Genomic DNA, 22,934 nt, shown 5'->3' on the forward strand with positions numbered 1-22,934 from the left:
TTTTTGCATTGCTCGTGCATCATGTAAAAGACAAACAGAAAGGCTGACCCGCTAGAAATGCATATGAAACCGGCTCTGGACAATTGCATGATAGTCCTTAAAATCACCTGCGTTTCCCTCCCAAGAAATAATGAGTTAAACAAAACTTAAATAGCAATTCTTCAAAAACATTATTGAAGACTCTTACCTATAATCTGTGCTATTCACTTGAGTCCAAGTGTACGTTCGAGTCCCTTTGTCAATATATCGCTGAAATAAGAAGAAAAGGTTATTAATAATGAATATGGCTTTATTTTCAGTATCCGTGTCTTCATTATAATTCATGCATTGTGACCTGCAACTGAACATTGCCTTTATATTATCTCCTTCACCACCTTGAGACATCACCAAAATGCTTAGCAGCCATTGAGGTCTTTTGAAGTGTGATCACTGGTGTTGGAATGGTGTGGCTTATTAAGTGCCCCATTACGAGCTTTGTGAATAATTGTCAGTATGTTAGTGCCATTGATTGTGGGATAAATCTTGACCAATGATACCAGGAGGGCTGACAACTCCAGGGATAACTGAGAGGACTAATTTTATGACTGGTTAGAGAGCTATTGCTCCTGAAGAAAAGAGGCCAATAATGGGATAATTGTCACTGGAACTAACATATATTACTTAAGTTCTTTAGTTTAGTTTAGAGATACAGCATGGGAACATACCCTTCGGCCCACTGAGTCCATGCCAGCCAACAATCACCATATCCTACACACTAGGGGACATTTACAGAAATTAATTAATCTACAAACCTGCACATCCTTGGGATGCAAACCAAGGAAGAAATTATAACGTTTGAATTGCTTTTATTATTATAATGCTGATATTTTCAGCATCATTCAACAGGATGGATTGGTTCAGCCAACTGACTGTGGATATCCACGATCCTCAGTGGCGAGAGTATTTAAGAATAATGCCTTGGTAGTATTTTGCAGCTGGTTTTGTGCTTGGGCTGCAGAGATGGCAAGGGAACTCCAAGTCAGGTACACGGAGAATTAGTCCATGGTGTTCCCTTCAAAGGGGTTGTCAGTTTTGGAGAACACTTGGGGGGAAAAAAAATTAGAATGATCAGACTACTGTTTGTATATTCGATGCATGATAATACACGTGATGCCTCCCTCCAGCCTTCTAATTGTAATGCAGATTCGGCAGAGAGCTACTGAAGGGTTGGGAGTGCTGGAGGAAACAGATTCCTGGGAATATCAATTCCTCAGAAGGGAAGAAAAAACCCATATGTGCACTGCTAACTGGAGGGAGGCAAAATTATGAACAACATTTTTATCATTAGGAAGGACTTGGAAACCATGTCCTAGCTTAATGTCCATTCAACACCAACCATTAACCATTTAATGTCCTAGATGCTTGTGGCAAAGGCCATATCTTCAATATTATTTTTTGTTCACCTCTGAAACGTCATATACAAGGAATGCTTTTTCCTTCCTTGAAACAATTCTTGCATGCTTCATCAAAATAAATCAACATCCAATTAGCTGTAGACTGTACCTCATCATATGATTTGATGAGTGTTTCAAGGGTCCTCTCACCATTTTGTCCCTCTATCATGCTATGTCGTATCTAGAAGACAACAAAAAAAATTGACACCCCTTCAATATTGTGCAAATCTCCAAACTGCTTTGCAATACAACTATTTGTAAACCGCAATAAAGCTTTTTCCAAAGCTAGCTTGCTTCTAAATCTATGATGCAAGGGATCGAGAGTACCACAGCAGTGAGTGGCAGTGTTATGGAAGGAACAATGTATCACCACTCATGCAAAAAAGAATGTGTAAGCTTGTTGTCACATATCACAGATATTAGAAAGCATAAGGATAGATAAATAAAAGAAGAAAGAGAATGGAAAAATAAACATCAATGCATTGTAAACTGAACGAAGGCAAAATAATTAATGATGTTTATCATTAGCAAGGATTAACAAAATATATCCCAGCATAACGTCAATTCAACATCAGCACTCCAACAATATCATCTTTCCTGGATGCTTGTAGTGAAGATTAAATCTTATTTAAGGCTAGTGCATCATAAGGGAATTGCTGGCAAAAAGTTCTGAGGACTGTGGAATTCTCTGCCTCAGAAGGCATCTGTGGAATTCTCTGCCTCAGAAGGCAGTGGAGGCCAATTCTCTGAATGCATTCAAGAGAGAGCTAGATAGAGCTCTTAAGGATAGCGGAGTCAGGGGGTATGGAGAGAAGGCAGGAACGGGGTACTGATTGAGAATGATCAGCCATGATCACATTGAATGGTGGTGCTGGCTTGAAGGGCCGAATGGCCTACTCCTGCACCTATTGTCTATTGTCTATAACTTAAATAAAAATTGTAACACAGAAGTACTGGATGTGCTAGAGTTCAAATGCCAATAAATCCATCTCGTGCTCTGCTGTTGAACTCACCACTGTGCCTGGGGCAACTCTGGGACATCCTTGGCTTACAGTCTGGCCTCTCAATCTGTATCTAACAAATCCCCTTTCATTGAACATAGCACAGTGCAGCACAGGAACAACCCCTTCGGCCCACAATGTCTGTGCTGAACACAATGCTAAAAGTCTGAAGACGGATCTCGACCTAAAACGTCACCCATTCCTTCTATCCAGAGGTGCAGCCTGTCCCACTGAGTTATTCCAGCATTTTGTGTCTATGATGCAAAGACCAACTCTTTATCTGCCTGCATACAACCCATATCCTTCCACTCCCTGTATATCCACGTGCCTATCCACAAATGTCTAAAATGCCACTATCATGTCTGCCGTTTCCACACCTGGCAGCATAGTCCACTTGAACAAGTCAGCCAATCTCCATTAAAAAGATAAGAGAGGGTTAAATATTTGTTGCATTTATTTCTTGTTTCATCTTATATTTAATTAATTTATATGTTAATACATTTAACTAGATTCTTTCGAGCGGTTTAGTTTAGTTTATTGATTGTCACGTGTGCTGAAGAAGAGTGTAAAGCTTTTTAGTTGAGGAAGGAACCGCAGGTGCTGGTTTACACCAATGATAGACACCAAATGCTGGAGTAATTCAGCGGGTCAGGCAACATCTCTCGAGAAAAGGGATGGGTGATGTTTCCGATCGAGACCCTTCTTCAGACATTTCTGTTGTGTGCTATCCAGTCAGCTAAAAGACTATACATGATTACAATCAAGCTGTCCACAGTGCACAGATACATGATAAAGAGTATAACGTTTAGTGCAAGGTAAATTCCAGTAAAGTCCGATCAAAGTCAATTCAAAGGCCGCTGATGAGGTAGATTGGAGGTCAGGGCCGCTCTCTAGTTGGTGAGAGGGCCGTTGAGTTGCCTGATAATGGTAGTCGGACTGTTTGTGGGCATGGCCTCACTTTCTGCCACCTATGACCCAGTGCTTGTGGACCAGTCAGCTTCGTGGGACACTGATGGTAGCAAGGCCTGAAAGGCAGAAGGAGCTATGCAGTAATAAAAGCACAGTGTGGCTGTGGGACTAGCACAGGGCTTCCTGGATATTAAGTGAACTATGGCTCAAAGTGACTAATGTTGCCTTGGGAAATGAAGAAATTGTCATATACTGGAAATATTCCCACGACAGGACGGCCATGTCAAATGTTATAGATTTTGTCCAGTTTTAATCCTCAGCATTTTATTTACCCCAAATATTCTAAATATGAGCTATATCTATCTTGATATGTAAGATGCAATCATTTTTTCGTGATACAGCACAGAATCAGAGCCTTCTGCACACTGAGCCCACGCCGACCACCGATCGCCTGTTCATACTAGTTCTCTATTATCCCACTTTCTCATCCATTCTTTACAAAGTAGGAGTCATTTAAAGAGGCAAATTTACCTATAAACCTCCACTTATTTGGGATGTGGGAAACTGCAGCACCAGAGGAAAACCCACACGGTTACAGGGAAAAGAAGCAAACTCTACACAGGCAGGTCCTTCTGCCTAACTTCCCCATTGCCGAATCTAATGCCATTGGCCATGCTAATGCCAGAAGCTAAAAAATAGCAGTGAAGTGAGCAAATAGAATCATAGAGTCGCACAGCACGGAAACACACCCATCAGCCAACTTGTCCCTGCTGACCAAGCTGCCCCATCTACACTTGTCCCACCTGCCTGCATTTGGCCCACATCCCTCTGAACCTTTCCTGTTCATGCACCTGTTCAAATTCCTTTTAAATGTTGTAATAGTGCCTGCCTCACCAACCTCCCCTGACAGCTCATTCCATATATTCACCACCCTTTCTGTGAGAAAGTTGCCCCTCAGATTACTATCAAATCTTTCCTCTCTCAACCTCAACTTACATCCTCTGGTTCGTGATTCATCTTCTCTGAGTTAAAGACTTTGTGCATCTACTCTATCTATTCCCCTCAATATCCTATGCCCATTGTTTTATTTTGAACAGCAATAACTACGCTTAATAATGATGAGATTATTTGAAGAATATGGATAATTGCAGAGTATCTTTGCCTGGAATGAGAAATGTGCAGCTAAATGAAACGATCTGGGATCACTCTTGGGGTTCCAACGTTCCATTTGTGGGATTTGACCAGCATGAGCAGGAACAGCATCTCATATTTCACTTGGGTACCTTACAGCCCAGTGGTATGAATATTGATTTCTCTAACTTCAAGTAACCCTGGCATTCCCTCTCTCACCATCCCTGCCCCACCCAAGTCTCACCAGCTTCTTGTTTTCACCCAATAAACAGCTAATAATGGCCTGTTTACTTTATCATCATTATTTTTTAACATATCTTTCATTCATTGCTCTTTATCTCTCTACATCATCGTCTATGTCTCTTGTTTCCCTTTCCCGTGACTTTCAGTCTGAAGAACGGTCTCGACCTGAAATATAACCCATTCCTTCTCTCCAGAGATATTGCCTGAATTACTCCAGCTTTTTGTGTCTATCTTCGTTTTAAACCAGCAGCTGGAGATGTCCTCATTATTTAGGAAACGGGGGTTCCCCTCTTCCATTATAGATGAGGCTCTCACTAGGGTCTCCTCCGCTCCCCCCATTCGTAACAAGGACAGAGTCCCCCTTATCCTCATCTTCCACCCCATCAGCCGTCGCATACAGCATATAATCCTCCAACATTTTCGCCACCTCCAACGGGATCCCACTGTTGACCACATCTTCCCATCTCCACCCCTTTCTGCTTTCCGCAGAGACCGTTCCCTCTGCAACTCTCTGTTCAACTCATCCCTTACACCCAAAACACCCCCTCCCCAGGTACTTTCCCCTGCAACCGCAGATGCAACACCTGTCCCTTTACCTCACCCCTCGACTCCATCCAAGGACCACGACTGTCTTTCCAGATGAGGCAGAGGTTCACTTGCACCACCTCCAACCTCATCTACTGTATCCGCTGTTCCAGGTGTCAACTCCTGTACATCGGCAAGACCAAGCGCAGGCTCGCCGATTGTTTCGCTGAACACCTCCGCTCAGTCCACCTTAACCTACCTGATCTCCCGGTTGTTCAGCACTTTAACTCCCCCTCCCATTCCAAATCTGACCTTTCTGTCCTGGGCCTCCTCCATTGTCAGAGTGAGGCCCAGCACAAATTGGAGGAACAGCACCTCATATTTCGCTTGGGTAGATCTTGCTTTCCCTCTCTCTCCATCCCATCTCCCTTCCCAGTTCTCCCACCAGTCTTACTGTCTCCGACTACATTCTATCTCTGTCCCGCCCTCTCCCCTGACATCAGTCTGAAGAAGGTTCTTGGCCCGAAGCGTCACCCATTCCTTCTCTCCAGAGGTGCTGCCTGTCCCGCTGAGTTACTCCAGCATTTTGTGTCCATCTGCAGTTCCTTCCTACACATTTGACCATCACGGTAGTTCACAAGCGGGACCTGGACGGGCGGTTAGTCCTGGGGACCACAACTCTTCGTTGCTGAAAGTTTGCCAGCCATAGTCTGTTCACGATTACACAGACAAGCTGTCACATTCAATGAGAAAGCTGCAGAGATTCTTCAAGTAAACACATGACCTGCACCACACAAAAGGCCAGAACAAAAGAAACAGGTTTGCATATAAATCTGTTCACACGACATTTATTGTGTTTAAACTGAATCCAGGCTTCACAGGGTTAAAAGGTTTAGACATGTCACTCTCGGTAGCCAGTGGCCATTCAAGATCAGCTTACCTCAACCTTAATTTCATTCTCCAGTTCAGCATCTAGAAAATCCAAAGTGACGGGCTCCTGAGATTTGGGATTCTAAACCGAAAGAAATAATCATCAAGCAATAAGTGGAAAATACAAGTTGACATAAAGTTCAACATTTGATCCCGAACCAGTAAAGCACGGATATATATATATTTCTTTCCTTTCTAAATAAGGATGTTAAATAAAAGGTTAGCAGCCGATAAAACAAACATTTGTTGAGGAAATCATTTCCCCATGTAATATTCAGCTTGACTGGAGATTATTATGATATACATGTGCATAATATAATTTCTGTTATGAGATAACTGTTTGGTCTACCAACCCGACTACGGTTGCTGTTTGAACTATGCCCCATGTTAACACCCACAGGCATTACACGCTTCCGACTAATCGTGCTGAAAATTAACCTTTATGTAACAAAAAGTATAATTAATTATACCAGCAACGCTTATATTTTCTACTTCATGAATTTAGTAATAATACCCTAAAAATAAGGACAATGCGTTCTCAGAATAGGAAGAAAGCAATTTTGTTTAAGGCAGCTCAGAGTAAATCTTGCAGTTTGTTATTTAGGCCCGTTGGCAATTACAAAAGATCTTGGCTCTCTAAGGTTATGTCTCACTTTTTGTCCAATCTATCAGCAGTACATCCACACTTTTTATTGGTTTGTTTTATTTAATTTATGACCCATTAAGAGCAAAGCTCCATAAAATTAATCTCCACTAACTATCAGCCACCGTGGAGTCAGGTAATCCATTTTAACTGTCCCTTTGGGATCACTGGGAACATTTATGAGACTGGTGGTATCACTGCTAATGCCGAATATACATTCGACTTATGCACCACTTTCAGCAATTTGATGTGGAATTTACTCTGAGAATTATTTCACACAGGAGGGCCATAGAATTACAAGGCGTAGCCAATCGTAAATTAATCCTAATCACAATCACCAGTGAACAGGAGGTTCAACTTTATTTTGCCAAACACTAGACCTTTGGTTGAAGAATTGGAGAACAATTTTCAATTGCAATCTTACAATTTCATTGCAAGCCGCGTTCTGAGCCACAGACAGAGTTGTTTTTCTTACGTACTTAACCATCGCTCCTCCTAAACGCAGCTCTTTGGATTGAGCTGAAGGCGTTCAAGTGAGAATGTGGGTTGCAATGATGTAGGAAGGAACTGCAGATGCTTGTTTACACTAAGGATAGACACAAAATGCTTGAGTAACTCAGCGGGACAGGCAGCATCGCTGGAGAGAAGGAATGGGCGACGTTTCAGGTCTGAAGAAGGGTCTCGACCTGAAACGTCTCCCATTCCTTCTCTCCGGAGATGCTGCCTGTCCCGCTGAGTAACTCCAGCATTTTGTGCCTATTTTCAAGGGTCCAATGATGATCTGAGCACCATCAGCAGAGGGATCTCATCCATCTAATTCCATGCCACACCATTCACATTTAGTGATAAAGTAAACCACCAATTCAAGCTCAGGGATGGAACTCAAAATCACATCAACTTGCTCCGCTTTCTTCTAACTGCATATGTGCCAACAATAAAAATTAACAGGAGATACAAGGAACTGCAGATGTTAGAATCAAACTCAGCCGGTCAGCATCTGTGGAGGGAGTAGACAAGAGACATCTTGGGTCAGGACCATGCCTCAGATCCTCCTCAAGTCTGGAGAAGTGTCTTGACCCTTAACATCATCTCTCCATTTCCCTCCACCGATGCTGCCTGACCCTCTGAGTGCCTTCAGCATTTTGATTGTTGCTCAATAAAAAATAACACATAGTTTCCATCTGTCAATTGTTCTTCCCACAGCATCAGTGAAACTTGTGTTCAATATAGGAAGTCAAAGTGGATTGGTGGTCTTTGCAGTGTTTATCTATGGATCAACGAGCCCCTTCCTGCATCTGCACAGAGTAGATGTTCCCTTCAGTTCTTGCAGGGAAGGCTGCATCTGCACAGAGTAGATGCTCCTGACATAACAATAGAGGTGTGGGCAGTGTTGCATTTCACAAGACAGATTGCCTTCATTAAATAATAAATGAGACAGCATTAAATGACAACAGTTCCGTGCACTGAAGACCCCAGGACATTACCATCCATGCAGCATGCATCAAGATACGATCCGGCAAGCAGGTCACAACACATTCCGATAAATGTGTGGTCATGGAAAAAAAAACTGAAAGTCAGAAGCAAGGCAAAAACTGAAAGTCACAAGCTTAGACAGCAACGAAATACACTGATGAATTACAGAGGAAGACACTGGGCCACTTTAGAATGACTTTTGGCCAAACATAAAACAAAAGCCGATGTGGGCTGGATACAATAAGTCTGATCAAATTATTTTATTATACATTGTTAAGCACCAATGTAAATAATGGGGTGAATCTTCCCGGTTATCGACAGCACTTCCAAAAACATCTTCCCAGTCCTACATGAACACATTGCAAGTCTTAGATGCCACAGCCTCTCACTCCACGATGCAACACTCCACAATGTCACAGAGAAATTGCCTCTCTGGTCCCAAACCTATCAAATATGGCGATAGATTGGTCTTTCATTTTAATGGTGGTTTTTTGTCCGTGAAATGGGGTAGATAATTCATTTATATTTATATTACGTAACTCTTATTTTGTTTTATGCATTTCAAATTATTTTCCATGAAATGTTTTAAGGTGTTTTAATGAACATTTAAAAGAAAAATTGTTTCCAACTTTATAAGTTTTTCAATTTCCTCTGAATATCTGAATAGCAAAGCTTCCCATTAAAACAGTCTGAAGATGGCACTCGACCCAAAACATTACCTATTCCTTTCCTCTCCATAGATGCTGTTTTATCTACTGAGTTACTCCACCGTTTTGTGTCTATCTTCGGTTTAAACCAGCATCTGCAGTTCCTTCCTGCACTGCAAAGCTTCGTCCTGTGCTTCCTCCTCACCTGAGCAAAGGTGCATGCAAGTGGGAGATGACTGTAGCCTGGGGTGTTAGGTGGGGGATAACAGTGGGTGTCCTGGGGTGTGCATTTATATCAGACAAAGCCTGGAGAAAGTTGGCTTAAGCTGAGAGAGAAACCTCATAACATGCAGTTCCAATTCACATCCCATTTGCAGCTATCCACTGCTATTTACTGCACTGCACTGACACCAAGTGTGAAATGTAATATGGCCAATTTGGCAGAAACAAGCAGTTTAGAGCAAAACTGCACATCAGTGCTACTGCAAAATAATAACATCCTGTCAGCCACCTCAATGTGGCGTAAGATAGATCGGGATGTCTGCTTTAATGTATGATTCATAAAAAAGGAAGGGTAATGTGGTTCTGTATATTTGGAAGTGGATAAATCACCAGGTACGGATGAACTGTACCCAAGGGTACTAAACAAAAATCAATTACAAAAGCTTCATCATTTTTCTTTCCAATGATCCTTAACCCGAGAATTGCTGGCAAAAGATTAAAAGAATCTTCTGTTGTAAAAAGAGAGGAAGTACGAAACTGAGTAATCATTTGTGGAATCAATACTGAGGGATAGTAGAAACATTTTCATTTAAAAAGACCCAGGTTAGTTTGTTTTTTTAAAGGCATGGGTGTGTCGAGGGAAGGTTGTTCTCAGTGTTAACATCAGGGGCTGACTGTATGGAGTTTGCATGTTCTCCCCGTGAGTGTGTGGGTCACCACTTGACATTCTGGTCCCTTATGAAAAATATGCTTACAGGTAAATTGGCTACAGCAAATTAAAAAGGAGATGAGGAAAATATGTTCATTAGTACATGTTGATCTCCAGAGAGCATAATTTATAACAACTCTTCCTCTTGAGATTTTAATCTTCATCACCAGTTTAACTACCTGGATCATTACAATGACATGACATGGTGTTACAGTCTTTACAGATGGAGTGCGTTCAATCAACCAAAATTAAACCATGGACATTTGAAATTTATGGATCTCGGACTGCAACTTAGACACGGGAATCCTCACCTCTTGGTTATAAAACAATCAAGAGAAAATCACTTCACCCTTGACCATCCTTAAGCTGGTTCTATATTCGTCCACTGCTTATTCCACCCCATAGTATAACTACCTAGTATTTTACGTCTGGTGAAGATTTGATAGATCCTCTGCAAATTTTAGAACAATGCATTTCAGAAGTCTGTCTTTCAGGGGGTTTCAGCTGCATTACATGTTGAAATAATTAGTGGGGCTTTTGGCAATTGAGGCACAGGTTTTTGTACAGGCATCTGTCCATTTCCCTCCACACACGTTGCCTCACGCGCTGATTTCCTCCAGCGGTTTGTTTTTGCTCAAGATTCCAGCATCTGCGGCCTTTTGCGTCTTCATAAATTTTCATGCCTAAATTTAGTCTCGGGAAGTGGAGCCTCCAAACTTTTCATGGCAACTGGAGTGGTGAAAACTAGATGTGGAAATACTTAGGGGTTAAAACTTGCATTTGGCTACTGGCTTTGACATGAAGTGAGTGTTGGATCAAAGCTTTTTCACTTTTACACATTCAGCTCCAAATGGACTGAATATCTGGAGATGATTGCAGGCCGCAGCCACTTGCAATCATCCATTGGTAAATGAATTTAATGCCCATTACAATTTATTTTTTAGTTAATATGAAATTCCAAAATGAGTGAGTTCTGTGGCGGGAGCCTCCAGTGCATTATCAGCAATGTATTGCAGATTCCTCAGCCTCTTCCACTGTACTTCAATTAATCAATGAGAACTTACCAAAAAGGTAACAACAGGCAGCAAGCTTATATTGCCATCTCGCACAACACACCCATGCAAGTACTTCAAAGGAACACCTACAGAAAGCCTACAAAAGCAGCACATCAAACACAAAATCTATTGAAAGAATCTATCACATTGATAAATCTATCACATTCAATGGAAGGATTCAAAGCATTTCAGGAGATAGCGTTTAAGTTCCACATGCCCTTGCTCTTTTGCATCGACTTGCACCAAATTTCATGCAAATGCTTTGGACTGCAAATGAGTATGACATTGTGATGAATATCTGACAAGGAAATATTGACTGAATACTAACTTTTCATAGCTACATTTCTGAAATTTCAAAGATATTAGCATGGTAAAAGAGTTTGGAAATATGGTCTGGAAATGCAGTGTACAAAACCCTTAATTTTGTTCTCCATACAGAAGAAATGGTCCCATTCCATTACTGATGAAATTATTTTTAAATGGACAAACCATACATTTGTATATATATATGTGTGTGTGCGTGTGCGTGTGCGTGTGTGTGAGAGAGAGAACAGGTAGTAATTTATTCAATAATATTCAGAATAAAAACAAGATTATTTTGCAGACAGTTATCAAGGATGAGTGAATTTGTTTAATTCCATTTTCATGTGTACAAATCTGCTTTGAATTTTACCTTTGTTTATGAAAAAATCTGTAAGAATTTACCATTATTGCCGAACTAATTTTAACATATGCTACTAATTTGCTTTCAATAGTTTACACCCTAGGGGCAGGCTCTCTGGTGTGTGGTTATGAGGCAGCACAGTGTGACATGGTTGGTTCACAGTTTCCACTCGAGGAACACCTTATTACAATTAGGCCATTAGAGAATTTGGGAAATGCAGAGCAGGTACTTAGCCACAGGCAGAATGTCCACAGATTGTTTATTCAATGGAACAGGACTTAAGGCACTACAGGCACTTTCGTTGGGAAGAGGTCGCTGATCAGAAGCAGGTAAATTGGGAAATTAAATAATTCAACATGGGCGATTAAAGACCAGCAATGACGTTAGATGCTGATACATCGTCCAACTTCTGGATCTCTCAAATGAAGAAAAATTCACAATTTAGATATACATTGAGGAAAAAGTGTAAAAATACTTGTTATACATTGAGAAAAATTCAAAAGTTAAGGCATTATTCACATTTTAAAGCAACAGTTAACTCTTTTGTTGCCAAATATACTTATTTTAACAGTTAGTTGCTGCAGCCTCCCATCTGTTTGAGCGGCATTTACCAGGAAAACGTCATGCCATGGAAAATGACAATGATGGGCTGTCCAAACAAGTCTATGAAGATCTAGCCTGAAGCAGAAAAATAACTGTCCATAGTTTCATCACTACACAGGGATGTGTGCCCTGGCCATCAAACAAATGCAAGGAATGCATGCAGTGTCCATGGTAAACCATTGACAGCACCCGTCATAGACAAAACCAACAACTTTTCTATATCTGCAAGCCATCCATTGTAATCTTTAATATTAACTTTCTTTTTAAGCTCGGACTTTGTCCAAATAGAGCAGCTTACTACGAGAGCCAAGAGCACGATCCCATCTGTTAGCTCTAAACTAGTAAAATAGATTAGTTATCATTGAGGCATTTACAAAGTCATGCTCACGTAATTGTTTCGGTAGCCAGTATCACTGTTTGGCCCTTGCATTGCAGCCTGCCAAAACACTTTCCCAAAGCTTCAATCCTGGCAGCTTTGCAGCACCACTGCTATTGTCACCACATTACCTGTGCCTTCGGATGTCTCTCTCTTAAATAAACCTTTGGGATCTCGACACCAATTGGCTGAGGTAATAAGAAAGCAATGTTTCTGCGTTATTATAACAACGATCAACATGAAATGTGTTTTAATGGCTAAAATGCAGTCCAGTTGGCGGGATGGGATATCTGAGTAAGTCCACAGTTGATCCTCTGAAATCATCCTCGTCACTGCAAGTATTCATTTTAGTTTTAGTTTAGAGATATTGCGCGGAAACAGGCCTTTCGGCCCACTGAGTCCACACTAACCAGCGATCCCTGCACATTAACACTATCCTACTCACACTAGGGACAATTTACATTTATACCAAGCCAATTAACCTACGTCTTTGGAGTGTGGGAGATCTCGGAGAAAACCCACGTAGGTCACGGGGAGAACGTACAAACTCTGTACAGACAGCACCCGCAGTCAGGATCAAAACCTGGTTTCTGACTCCATAAGGCAGCAACTCTACCGCTGCGCCACTGTGCCGCTGTTTGTAAAGAGAGTTTGTGAAATTCAGTCACTGCTCCACTGGAGAATAATTTATTTACATTTAAATATGTTTTGCTTTGCATTATAGATATACTTCAATTCTATTCTCATGGAGAATTGGGTTTAAATGCAACACAAACCCAAGATTAAATATCTCCGGCTTGCAAATCAAGTGATTAAATCCTAAAGCTAACAAGTCAAGAATGCCAAGAATGGGCAAGGAGTGAATGGCCTCCCTATTTCTGCCTTCCTTTTTGTCCAAAATGATCCCCGAAAGATGCCTGACTGTTTTGAACTATTTTTTCAAAGTAGAAAATGACTCCAAATGGCTGGGTTGTAGGCATCAGCTGTGTGAAATGATGATAACATTTCAATACTGCCTCTGAGAGGGTAATTCAGTTGTACAGGCTGAGTAAAAGGGCCAATAAATGAAATACCTTGTATGAAATCAGTGGGAACTCTTCCTAGTTCAATGACGCTTTAGTGATAAAACAGTGCACATCTCATTACCAAAGGTCCAGCCACTAGCTCCTGATTCTTCCCCAAGGACCACTGCCTGAGATTTGCTGAAAGCAATGTTTGCTCCTTCTGCAGACTGAAAAACATAACTTGCCTAAATCGTGAGGCCCAGGAGCCAATTTTGAATTAAGCTTGTGTCTACTCACTGAGGCAAGTGCTGCACCAATATCAGAATTTGATCCCAGCTTACCGGTTTTGAATGATAATCATTCTCGGAAGAAAGGATTTTTCTACCTTTGCTATTTTGTTCCAACACACTTTACAGGTGATCAACAAAAGTTTCACTTGCCAAGAAGTTAATGGATCCTGCCATTGATTAAGGTTTGTTAGCATGCTGAGGTATATTGAAGCAGTTCCTATCGAACTTCTGATTGTGCTCCAAAGTCTACTAGTTATGGCAAGTTTTTAGAAAAAGACTGCCCCAAAGGAAGGAAGGAAGAATGTTGGGAATTCTGCAATGAAATTCCACCTCTTCGCAACTAAAAAATTGAAGGTATTGCTTGTTAACAAAGTAAAAATAAATATATTTTCAATGGCATTATTACAATTAGTTGGGTTGTATGAGATAAATGAGTGGGGGAAAAAAAGAAAAATCGACATTCAGAGTAATTAAGATGTTGAAAGTGTTTGCTTGTAGTTCTGGACTATAAACCATGATTTGCATCAAACAGAATGCTAGCCATCTACTCACTTTAAAATTACCTGGCAACTGCCTAACTTACTGCATCTCTTACAAACTAATGTAAGTTCAAACATATTCAACCTTTATATCTAGAACATTCAGTATGCTTATTTTCTTAGTCCAATGATGAACATTAACATTACATTCAGTATGCTTATTTTCTTAGTCCAATGATGAACATTAACATTGTTTGCAACTTAAGAATTAAACACTTTCAAGCAAAGTTGTGCGATCAAGTTTAAATTGAGATGAAGATGGCCATTTGAAAAGTAAACACACAGTTTTATGACGTAATTGAATTGTTGAAATGTCAGGTTACTTCTATTTTCAAGGCACCTCTGGATCACACATCTTTGCCCTGACTGTTCAGAATTAAACAGCAGAGTTAGCCCCATGTTTCTACTCAATTGGCACTGAGGAAGGAGACTTCTTTCCCTCCTTATTCACTTGATTGTCCCTTTAAATAATCTATTTAAAATGAATGATATCAGGCAAAAATGTTACAACTGTGTTTCTGGGCAAAATTAGTAACTTTAGCTGCTTCTTTAGAAATGGTTGTGGTAAATGCTGTTGAAATGTTTGGGTTAATTGCTTTTAGCTTTGTACTGCATTTAATTCACAGTGTTATTTATGTGGGAGCTTTTTTCTTTGTACATTGACGAGAAAAGGGAATGGAGTTCAGAGTGGATTGAAGTTTGGCAAGGATTGGTTGAAATTGTAATTTGTTCTCATTAACCATTTAGTATTGAACACACTCGATTTATCAACATTTCTACATAACACATCTGCACACTCACGCTCACACAAAACATACGATGTTGATTTACAAACACACGAGTCAGGAAAACTAATTCCGCTTATCGAGGTTGGAATGTGGAAACAGCAGAGTATTGCACAGAGAAAATAAATGTTGGTTTAATTCATCTCCAAAATTTATTGTTAATTTCTCCTCCGGCTTAATCGGTGCTTGTAAACTTTGTTGGCTTAATGCCTGAGATAATGGAACCAGAACCTATGGGAGCAGTGGTGGAGCTCATCCCACTCCCTACAGCTTGATCAAGTGAGATTGTAGAGGTCATGGATTAAACAAACAATGTATAAACTCTTTAAAAATCAAAAATAGATTTTGACAGCAATATCAGAGCTATTGGCTAATCATAGGGATTGAAATTTGCCTTGAAAACACAGCAACTCATTTTTGTAAAATGAAAGTTAGAAGATTTTATGAATCAGGCATTAATAAAGTCTGCATAATTAATCCATAACAAATAATCTGTGTAGTGAATGTCCCCTTTTATTGGTATATCAGTTAGTTCATATTTCATTAACATATCTGCCATGGTCAGGCACTGACTGACACTCCTGATCTGGAGGTTTAAGAACAGACTGATGTTTTGTCCTCCCCATTAATTCATCTGCTTCTTAATCTGGATTGCTGATTCTTTTCAGCTGTCTGAACCTCCATTGCACATGCCAATGAGGTGTTACATTTTTAAACACCTTTAATGGTTGCAAGAACCAGAACTCCCTGTGAATGTATTTATTTATTATTTTTATGACATCAAGGATAAATCAATTACTGCCATATGCATTATTCAAACTGATTCAGTTTATCCTTAAATAAAAGGCTTTGCAGCCATCAGCAATCAGACCATGTCCTATACCATGCCCCAGTGCAGTGTACTGAGTTCCAAACTTGGACACACTTCTAAAAGTATAAATATATTCAAAGAATGCAGGGTCCTGGCAGAATGTCACAAGTTTTGTTTATACTGACAGAAACAGTTTAGATTAAATGCTAAATATATAATTGAACCCAATTTGAACTGCTCATGAACTCCCTATAATTCAGACCTAACTTGAATGATGAAAATATAATTGGCTCACATTTTACAATCAGAATAATGTAACACTGTCAATGTGTGCCATCGTGACACCGTGGAACTGACAGCAGGTTCGGGGGGACTCTGTGTGTGTGTGGAGTTCAACACAGAAATCCCAAAGCTGCTGTCAGCAATCAAGTGCTTCTCTGCAGACGTGCTCTTCTTCAACAGTCCCCACTGCAATCAGTGCCCTGGTATTTAGCAATGGTCACTGTCAATTTAGCACTGTCAAAAGTTATGTTTTCTTGCATGAGCTGGAGTTTTTACTGACATACTGCTTGGCAATTTTGGCTGGCCCCAACAAATTAATTTCATGTCTATGCAGATTAGCATTCCATCAAATTTCTTTCAGATTATAATGATATAATATTAATGTATGAGAGTTGTACCTTAATCTAACATGCACGTTCAATTTTTTATTTTGCACACTCAAAGTGCTCAAAGTATTGTGCCACCTGTGGAAGATTGTCAACGTATTTAATCAAACGGTCAACTTCACTGCGCCATAATTATAGTTGGGGGAAAGAGAAATCGATGCCGTAGCAATCACGAGATCACTTTGCCACTGCTTGCAAAATTAATGCCTATTTAAATTAAACTCTCCAGGAGGACATGAACAAATACCAGGCAAATTCCAACCACGTAGATGTGACAAATATGAAATAATAATAATAATAATATTTTATTTCTGCATAAATATAAAATATTATCATATAATTATAATAACTATAACAATTTCATATCTGCCAAATTAAATTCCTCACCAAAATATTAAAAGTATTTAAATGTTTAATGACCACACAAGTGTAGTGAGAGAGATTTCGGCTGAAAAATCACTGATGAGCAATTGTTTAAAAAATGTTTCATGCTGTCAGGTGGTTGCAAACAGACCATAAGTGATGGTGGTTCATAGATTACATTTACACAGGAAACATTGAAGTAATTTGTGCTGAGTTTGCTTATCAATGGATTTACCATAAAATATATGTTCCAGTGGAATGCTTTTTTCGCAGCAGCTGAAGGATTGTGATTTGAGGATGTCGTGTAAACCTCTGATGTGGAAATGTGAAAACAGGGTGTGAAAAAATAGGAGAGAAGGATATTTGATTAAAAAGAGGCTTGCCCTCAAACCTGCAGCAATTTGACAAAGAAGATTAAAGATTGAGGACAGACTGTCTAGGATTTAGGCTTGAACATTTCAGTTTGCCTACTGTTTTAAATGCATGATAAATCCATATGAAGCTCTATAGGAAGGTGTTGGATGAATTGGCAACATTTCAGATAAATGTAGCTGTGGAAGTGGCCTTGACAGTTTAATTTTCGTTGAGATTGAAAAGAGGTGCTGTTGCCCTGGCAACAATTACGCAGGAACTTCAAAACTGAAAGGGTGGTGATGTCTGAGGAACGGAATGATGAGAAACAATTCCACACTTTAGACACCACACAAGTGTTATAAATTGCAACGATGAAAGATTTATTAACTTCCTAAGGTGAGCAAAACAAAATCAGACAAGCAGGTGAAATTACGGGTGACGGCATAAGCCAGAAAGATGACTATCTAATAGGCCATTCAATAAGATTGAGAATTTATGGGCAGAATTCTCCAGTGCACACAGTGAATGTTTGTTCAGCGTTTTTCAGCCCTGCTTCCCAATATTAAATTCTCACCGATGAGATTGGAGCGTGGTGGCATAGAAGGGATAAGTACTCCATCCCCTCTCTTCTGGCATCACGATTGCTGAGGCCTTGACAATTTTGTCCTTCACTAAAGTTCAGAGATTAAAGACCATGGGCGTTAAGGTAAGGCGGGGATTCTGGTTTGCGGGTGACCACAAAAGACAGCATGGAACAGCCTGAGACACGGGTACAGGAATTTATGTGGAAAACATGAGGGAGTCTCGATTGAATCATGTCCGTGCTCATTTCACGAGGCCGACAGACCAGCTAACAAAAGGACCACAACACATGAGCTTGTCGGCCTCCCCATATTAACCATTGACCAATTTGAACTTACAGGGGCACCTGTTGCTCCCTCTTTAGGCCTATAAATGAGCGGATTATCAAATATTGACAATATCAATAATTTTTTGGTCCCAACACAGATATTTATATTATTGATGTACACCAGTGAGGTAGCGGAAGACTGGAGCATAGCCTCTATTTAAGAACGCCTGTAAGGAAAAGCCTGGGAACTACCAGCTCGTGAGCAGTGGTGTACTGGAGGGGATTCTGAGAAATAGGATCTACATGCATTCGGATAGGCAAGGACTAATTAGGGATATGGTTTTGAATTCATGTTTGGAGGGTTTAATCGCATTAGATCCAAGGACAGCTAACAGGATATGCCAGTGGGTTGAAGATAGCAGACTGACTCATGGTAGATGGTTGTAACAGGTGGTGTACATCAGGGATTAGTGCTGGGTCCACTGTTGTTCATTATTTATAATTAATGATTTGGATGTGAATGTAGGTGGCATGGTTAATAAGTTTGCAGATGACACTAAAATTGGTGGTGCAATGAACAGTCAAGAAGTTTACCTAAGAATAGACCAAGTGGACCCGTTGGGTCCCCAACTCATTGGGTTGCCATTGGGAAAATCGCACGTTTTCCTTTAAAATAAATGTCTTAAAAAAACAAAAAATCTCAATGAAAATCACGATTTTTCTTTAAAATTGTGTTTTTTTCTGCATTGGTCTAGCACCCTCTCCTCCCCTCCCTCACTCCATCCCCTCAACCCCCCTTCTTCCCCCCCCCACTTCCCCCCCACCGCCCAGTCACCCACTCCATCCCCCCTTATCTCCCCCCCCTCCATTCTTAGGGGCTCTCCGGCGGCGCCGCCATTCCTGCCCATCTGGTTTCCATGGTGACGTGGAACATGGAGGTATTACTGCGCATGGGCGGCTGACGGGCACAGCAATTGGAAAAGGGATTTATTAAAGTGTAAAATGTGAATAACAAAATATAACAATTTGAATGTAAATAGGATTTCTCGATGCAGGAATTTTCAACATCAGCATCCTTTCCCCTTTTCACAACAGGAAGGAGTTGTCCAAAATCGCCACAACAAAAGGTAAGAATGCCGCCAAAAGGCTCATCGTTCTTTTTGTATCGATCTCAAAGAGTTCTGTCCACCGCTTCAAAGCTCTTCCTCCTAATCGTCGGGCACTCATCCCAAACAATCAGTCTCACACTCCTGATCAAATGAACCATGTTGGAGTTCTTCTCAATGTTGCACATTGTATTATCGGTCACTTCGATGGGTATCTTGAATCGAGAATGTGCAGTTCTTCCACCAGGCATCAATTTAGCTGCTATACCAGTGGATGCTACAGCAAAAGCAACATCAACTTGACCTCGAACTTTGGAGAGGATCAAATTGGTGAGAATTGTTTTGCTCATTCCTGCTGGTGTATCAATGAAAAACATTGAAGGAACATTCCTTTCCAAGCAGCTGCACACATGGTCATACACTGCTCTTTGCTCAGCATTCAGCAGAGGCTCGTTCTCTTCAACAAATCACTGTTGTTCAGGTCTATTGTACTGCAATTCACTCAGCAATTCTGGATTGTCACCATCAAGGGTCATCCTTCCATGTCTTGGTAGTGGCACATGAAAGTATCCCAGTGTCTTGTTGTAATTCACAAGCTTGTCTTGAATATACAACAGAGCCTGATCATGATGCCTCTCATCAATCATGATATTTGGATCATCGATTGTTCTCCATTCTCTTTGAAGGTAATCTTCAGACATTGAATTCTTGAATCGATTCTATAATTGTCGAGAAGTGTTGATCTCAGCAATCGTCAGCAAAACAAACAAATCTCTCATTGCTTCGGGGAGTCTTGTCCGCTCAGCGTCTTCCATCGTCTGTTGCCAATGGTCGTCAGGTTTGCAACAAACCTCTTTCTATGCAGACGTCTTTGAAGGAAGGAAGAATATGTCCGTCATGCGTCCTCGATGAATCGAAGGATACTGCCCCTTTTACGTGATGGAGAAGCAGTCTCAAGTAGTAGAGGTCACATCTTGGAGAAACGGTATATACTCGTCCCAGAACGTTGGCTTCAAAAATACGTGGATGGTCTTCCACTATCTTCCCAACCTTCCTTCTTTGCCATTCCTTATTGTTCCTTGTGTAAAATCGGGGTACATCAGCGTAGTACAGTGTTCTTGCAAATTGATCTCGAGAACACAATTCCATGCATTCAGTTAAAGTTGTTCTCGTGATATCCTCATTTCTCACCAGCAGACCAGCATCGACTCTGATGACAACTTGTTGTTCTTGTGGTAGATGTACCTGGAGTCGAATGACAGCAGGGCGTCTCTCATGAGTTGGAAATCCAAGGATTGATCCCACTGCTTCCGACGGACCAATGTATCTGCCAGTAAAGTACTGTGCAATTTTTGTCATCCCTGTTAACTTCAAAAACTGCTTGCTCACTCCCCTTCAAGGTGTACTTGAACACGTATTTGACCGACTTTACAGAGGAGCATATCTCAACGTTGATGTGACATTTGAACAAATTCAAGAGTTGAGCATTACAGGGCACCACCCATTCAGAAGTAATAGGTTGATCCCGGCGTCCTTCTTGATGTCCCTGAAATCCTCCCATATCCGGAGATCGTCTCCTGTACAGAGGATGTGACTCATCTCCACACCTTGTGCTTTCGATAAACGGCTTCAGGAATCTCTTTCGGCATCTTCCATTCTTCCAACATAGAGAGGTGTGGTCGCAGAACGGTTCATGAACAGACCTCCCAACATTTGATTTTACAAATTCATAATTTTGATGTCCAAAATTCAGAATTTTACATCAAATTCATAATATGGCACGTAATGCAACTTTTCAGCAAAAAAAAGTATGCACACCAAATGCGCATTCGCATTGTGCTACATTCATGTGTGAAAAATGACTATTATTTCCAACAGTCTGTAGTTCTTGGACTACATGTACAATGTCAGGCCTATCATGAGTATATTCTGGTATTTATAGAAAGGATATTGAACAGAAATGCTTTTTACAACGAAGAAAAAATTGTTTTGTTTTGGTTTTTCTATTTTTGTTTTTCCCGACACATCCAATTCTCTTGATATTGAATAAAAGAACAATGGTAATAAAATGTATGACTAAGTTATGAAGAAAGAGTTTCATTTAAAACTGTACATACCTAAGTTCATTGAAGACCTACTTGCTCTAGTGGTCTTCAACAGTAAATCACAACGGCTCAGCGGGCAGCGAGGTGAGGACAGGCAGGCGGTGAGGTGAGGCGAAGCCCGGGGAGCGGCAAGGCGAGGCCCGGGGAGCGGTTAGACGAGGCGAGGCCCGGCAGGGGCCCGCCGAGCGGCGAGGCGAGGCACTGCGAGTGATGAGGCCCGGCCCAGCGGGCGGCGAGGCGAATCACGGCGAGCGGCGAGGCGTGTTCCAGCGAGTGGCGAGGCGAGTCATGGCGAGCGGCGTGGTGAGTCCCGGTGAGCGGCGAGGCGAGGGGCGAGGCCCGCTGAGCAGAGAGGCCTGGTGGGTGGTGAGGCGAGGCAGGCAGGCAGCGAGGCCCAGCGGACGGCAAGGCAAGGCGAGGGCGGCAAGGCAAGGCCCGGCAGGCGACAAGGCAAGGCCCAGCGAGCGGCGGGGTGAGTCGAGGCCCGGCGAGCTTCGAGGCCCGGCCCAGACTGGCGACTCCGGGCGAGCGACGAGGCCAGGCAAGAGACGCAAGAGGGGGGGGGGGAGGGGGGAGGGGGGAGAGGAGGGGGAGGGGGGGAGAGGAGGGGGAGGGGGGAGAGGAGGGGGAGGGGGGGAGAGGAGGGGGAGAGGAGGGGGAGAGGAGGGGGAGGGGGTGAGAGGAGGGGGAGGGGAGAGGAGGGGGGGAGAGGAGGGGGAGGGAGGAGGGGGGAGAGGAGGGGGAGGGGGAGGGGGGAGGGGGGAGAGGATCAATAAAACGATCATTTTTACCATTAAAGCGACAACGGTGAATAAGGTGGGCCTAAAAATGTCATGCTATCTTGTACAGTTTTGGCTGTTCAGTCACAAACAAACAAACAAACGAGAGTTTTAGTATATAGATTACAATAGGATCTTGATCAACTGGGCCATTGGGCTGAGGAATGACAGATGGAATTTCTTCAGATAAATGGGAGGTGTTGAATGTTGGTAAGACTCAGCAGGGCAGGACTTGCGCAATAAATGCTTGGGTCCCGGGAAAGTGGTTGGCAGGGAGACCCAAGGATTCACACACAAAAGGGGTAAGGGTGGCAAATAAGGGGTAAGGGTGGCTGTCCCCATGCTTGCCTTCATCATTCAGGGTATCAAGAACAGAAGTTTGGACATCTTGTTACTGCTGATAGAACATATTTGGAGTACTTTTGCAGTGCTGGATGTCTTGTTATAGAAGGATGTCATTGCACATGAAGGGTTTCTTAGAGTCATACAGCATAGAAACAGGACCTTCGGCCCAACTTGCCCATGCTGACCAAGAATGCCCCTTCTACACTAGCCCTGCCTACCCGCATTTGGCCCATATTCCTCTAAATGCAGAGTGCAAGAAGATTTACGAAGATGATACCAGGTCTGGAGGGTTTAGTTATAGGAAGCGGCTGAGTAGGCTGGGTCCTTTTACCTTGGAGCCCAAGAAGCTGAGGGATGTATATAATCACAAG

The 22,934-nt window shown here is 41.7% G+C and overlaps 1 protein-coding gene across 3 annotated transcripts in view; it reads right to left on the reverse strand.

Annotated features, from left to right (window-relative positions):
* The window catches only part of LOC144604905 (voltage-dependent calcium channel subunit alpha-2/delta-1-like), a 497,845-nt gene that overhangs the window by 95,646 nt on the left and 379,265 nt on the right, over positions 1–22,934 (reverse strand). For all 3 annotated transcript variants that reach the window (XM_078419763.1, XM_078419762.1, XM_078419764.1), the window contains 3 exons: positions 6,183–6,254; positions 1,543–1,614; positions 188–249 (listed from right to left, as the gene is read on the reverse strand). In XM_078419763.1, the coding sequence (XP_078275889.1) occupies positions 188–249; positions 1,543–1,614; positions 6,183–6,254 (206 nt within the window). The remainder of the gene's footprint in view (positions 1–187; positions 250–1,542; positions 1,615–6,182; positions 6,255–22,934) is intronic.

The sequence above is a fragment of the Rhinoraja longicauda genome, chromosome 23 (assembly GCF_053455715.1).
Source record: "Rhinoraja longicauda isolate Sanriku21f chromosome 23, sRhiLon1.1, whole genome shotgun sequence".
Taxonomy (NCBI): Eukaryota; Metazoa; Chordata; class Chondrichthyes; order Rajiformes; family Arhynchobatidae; genus Rhinoraja; species Rhinoraja longicauda.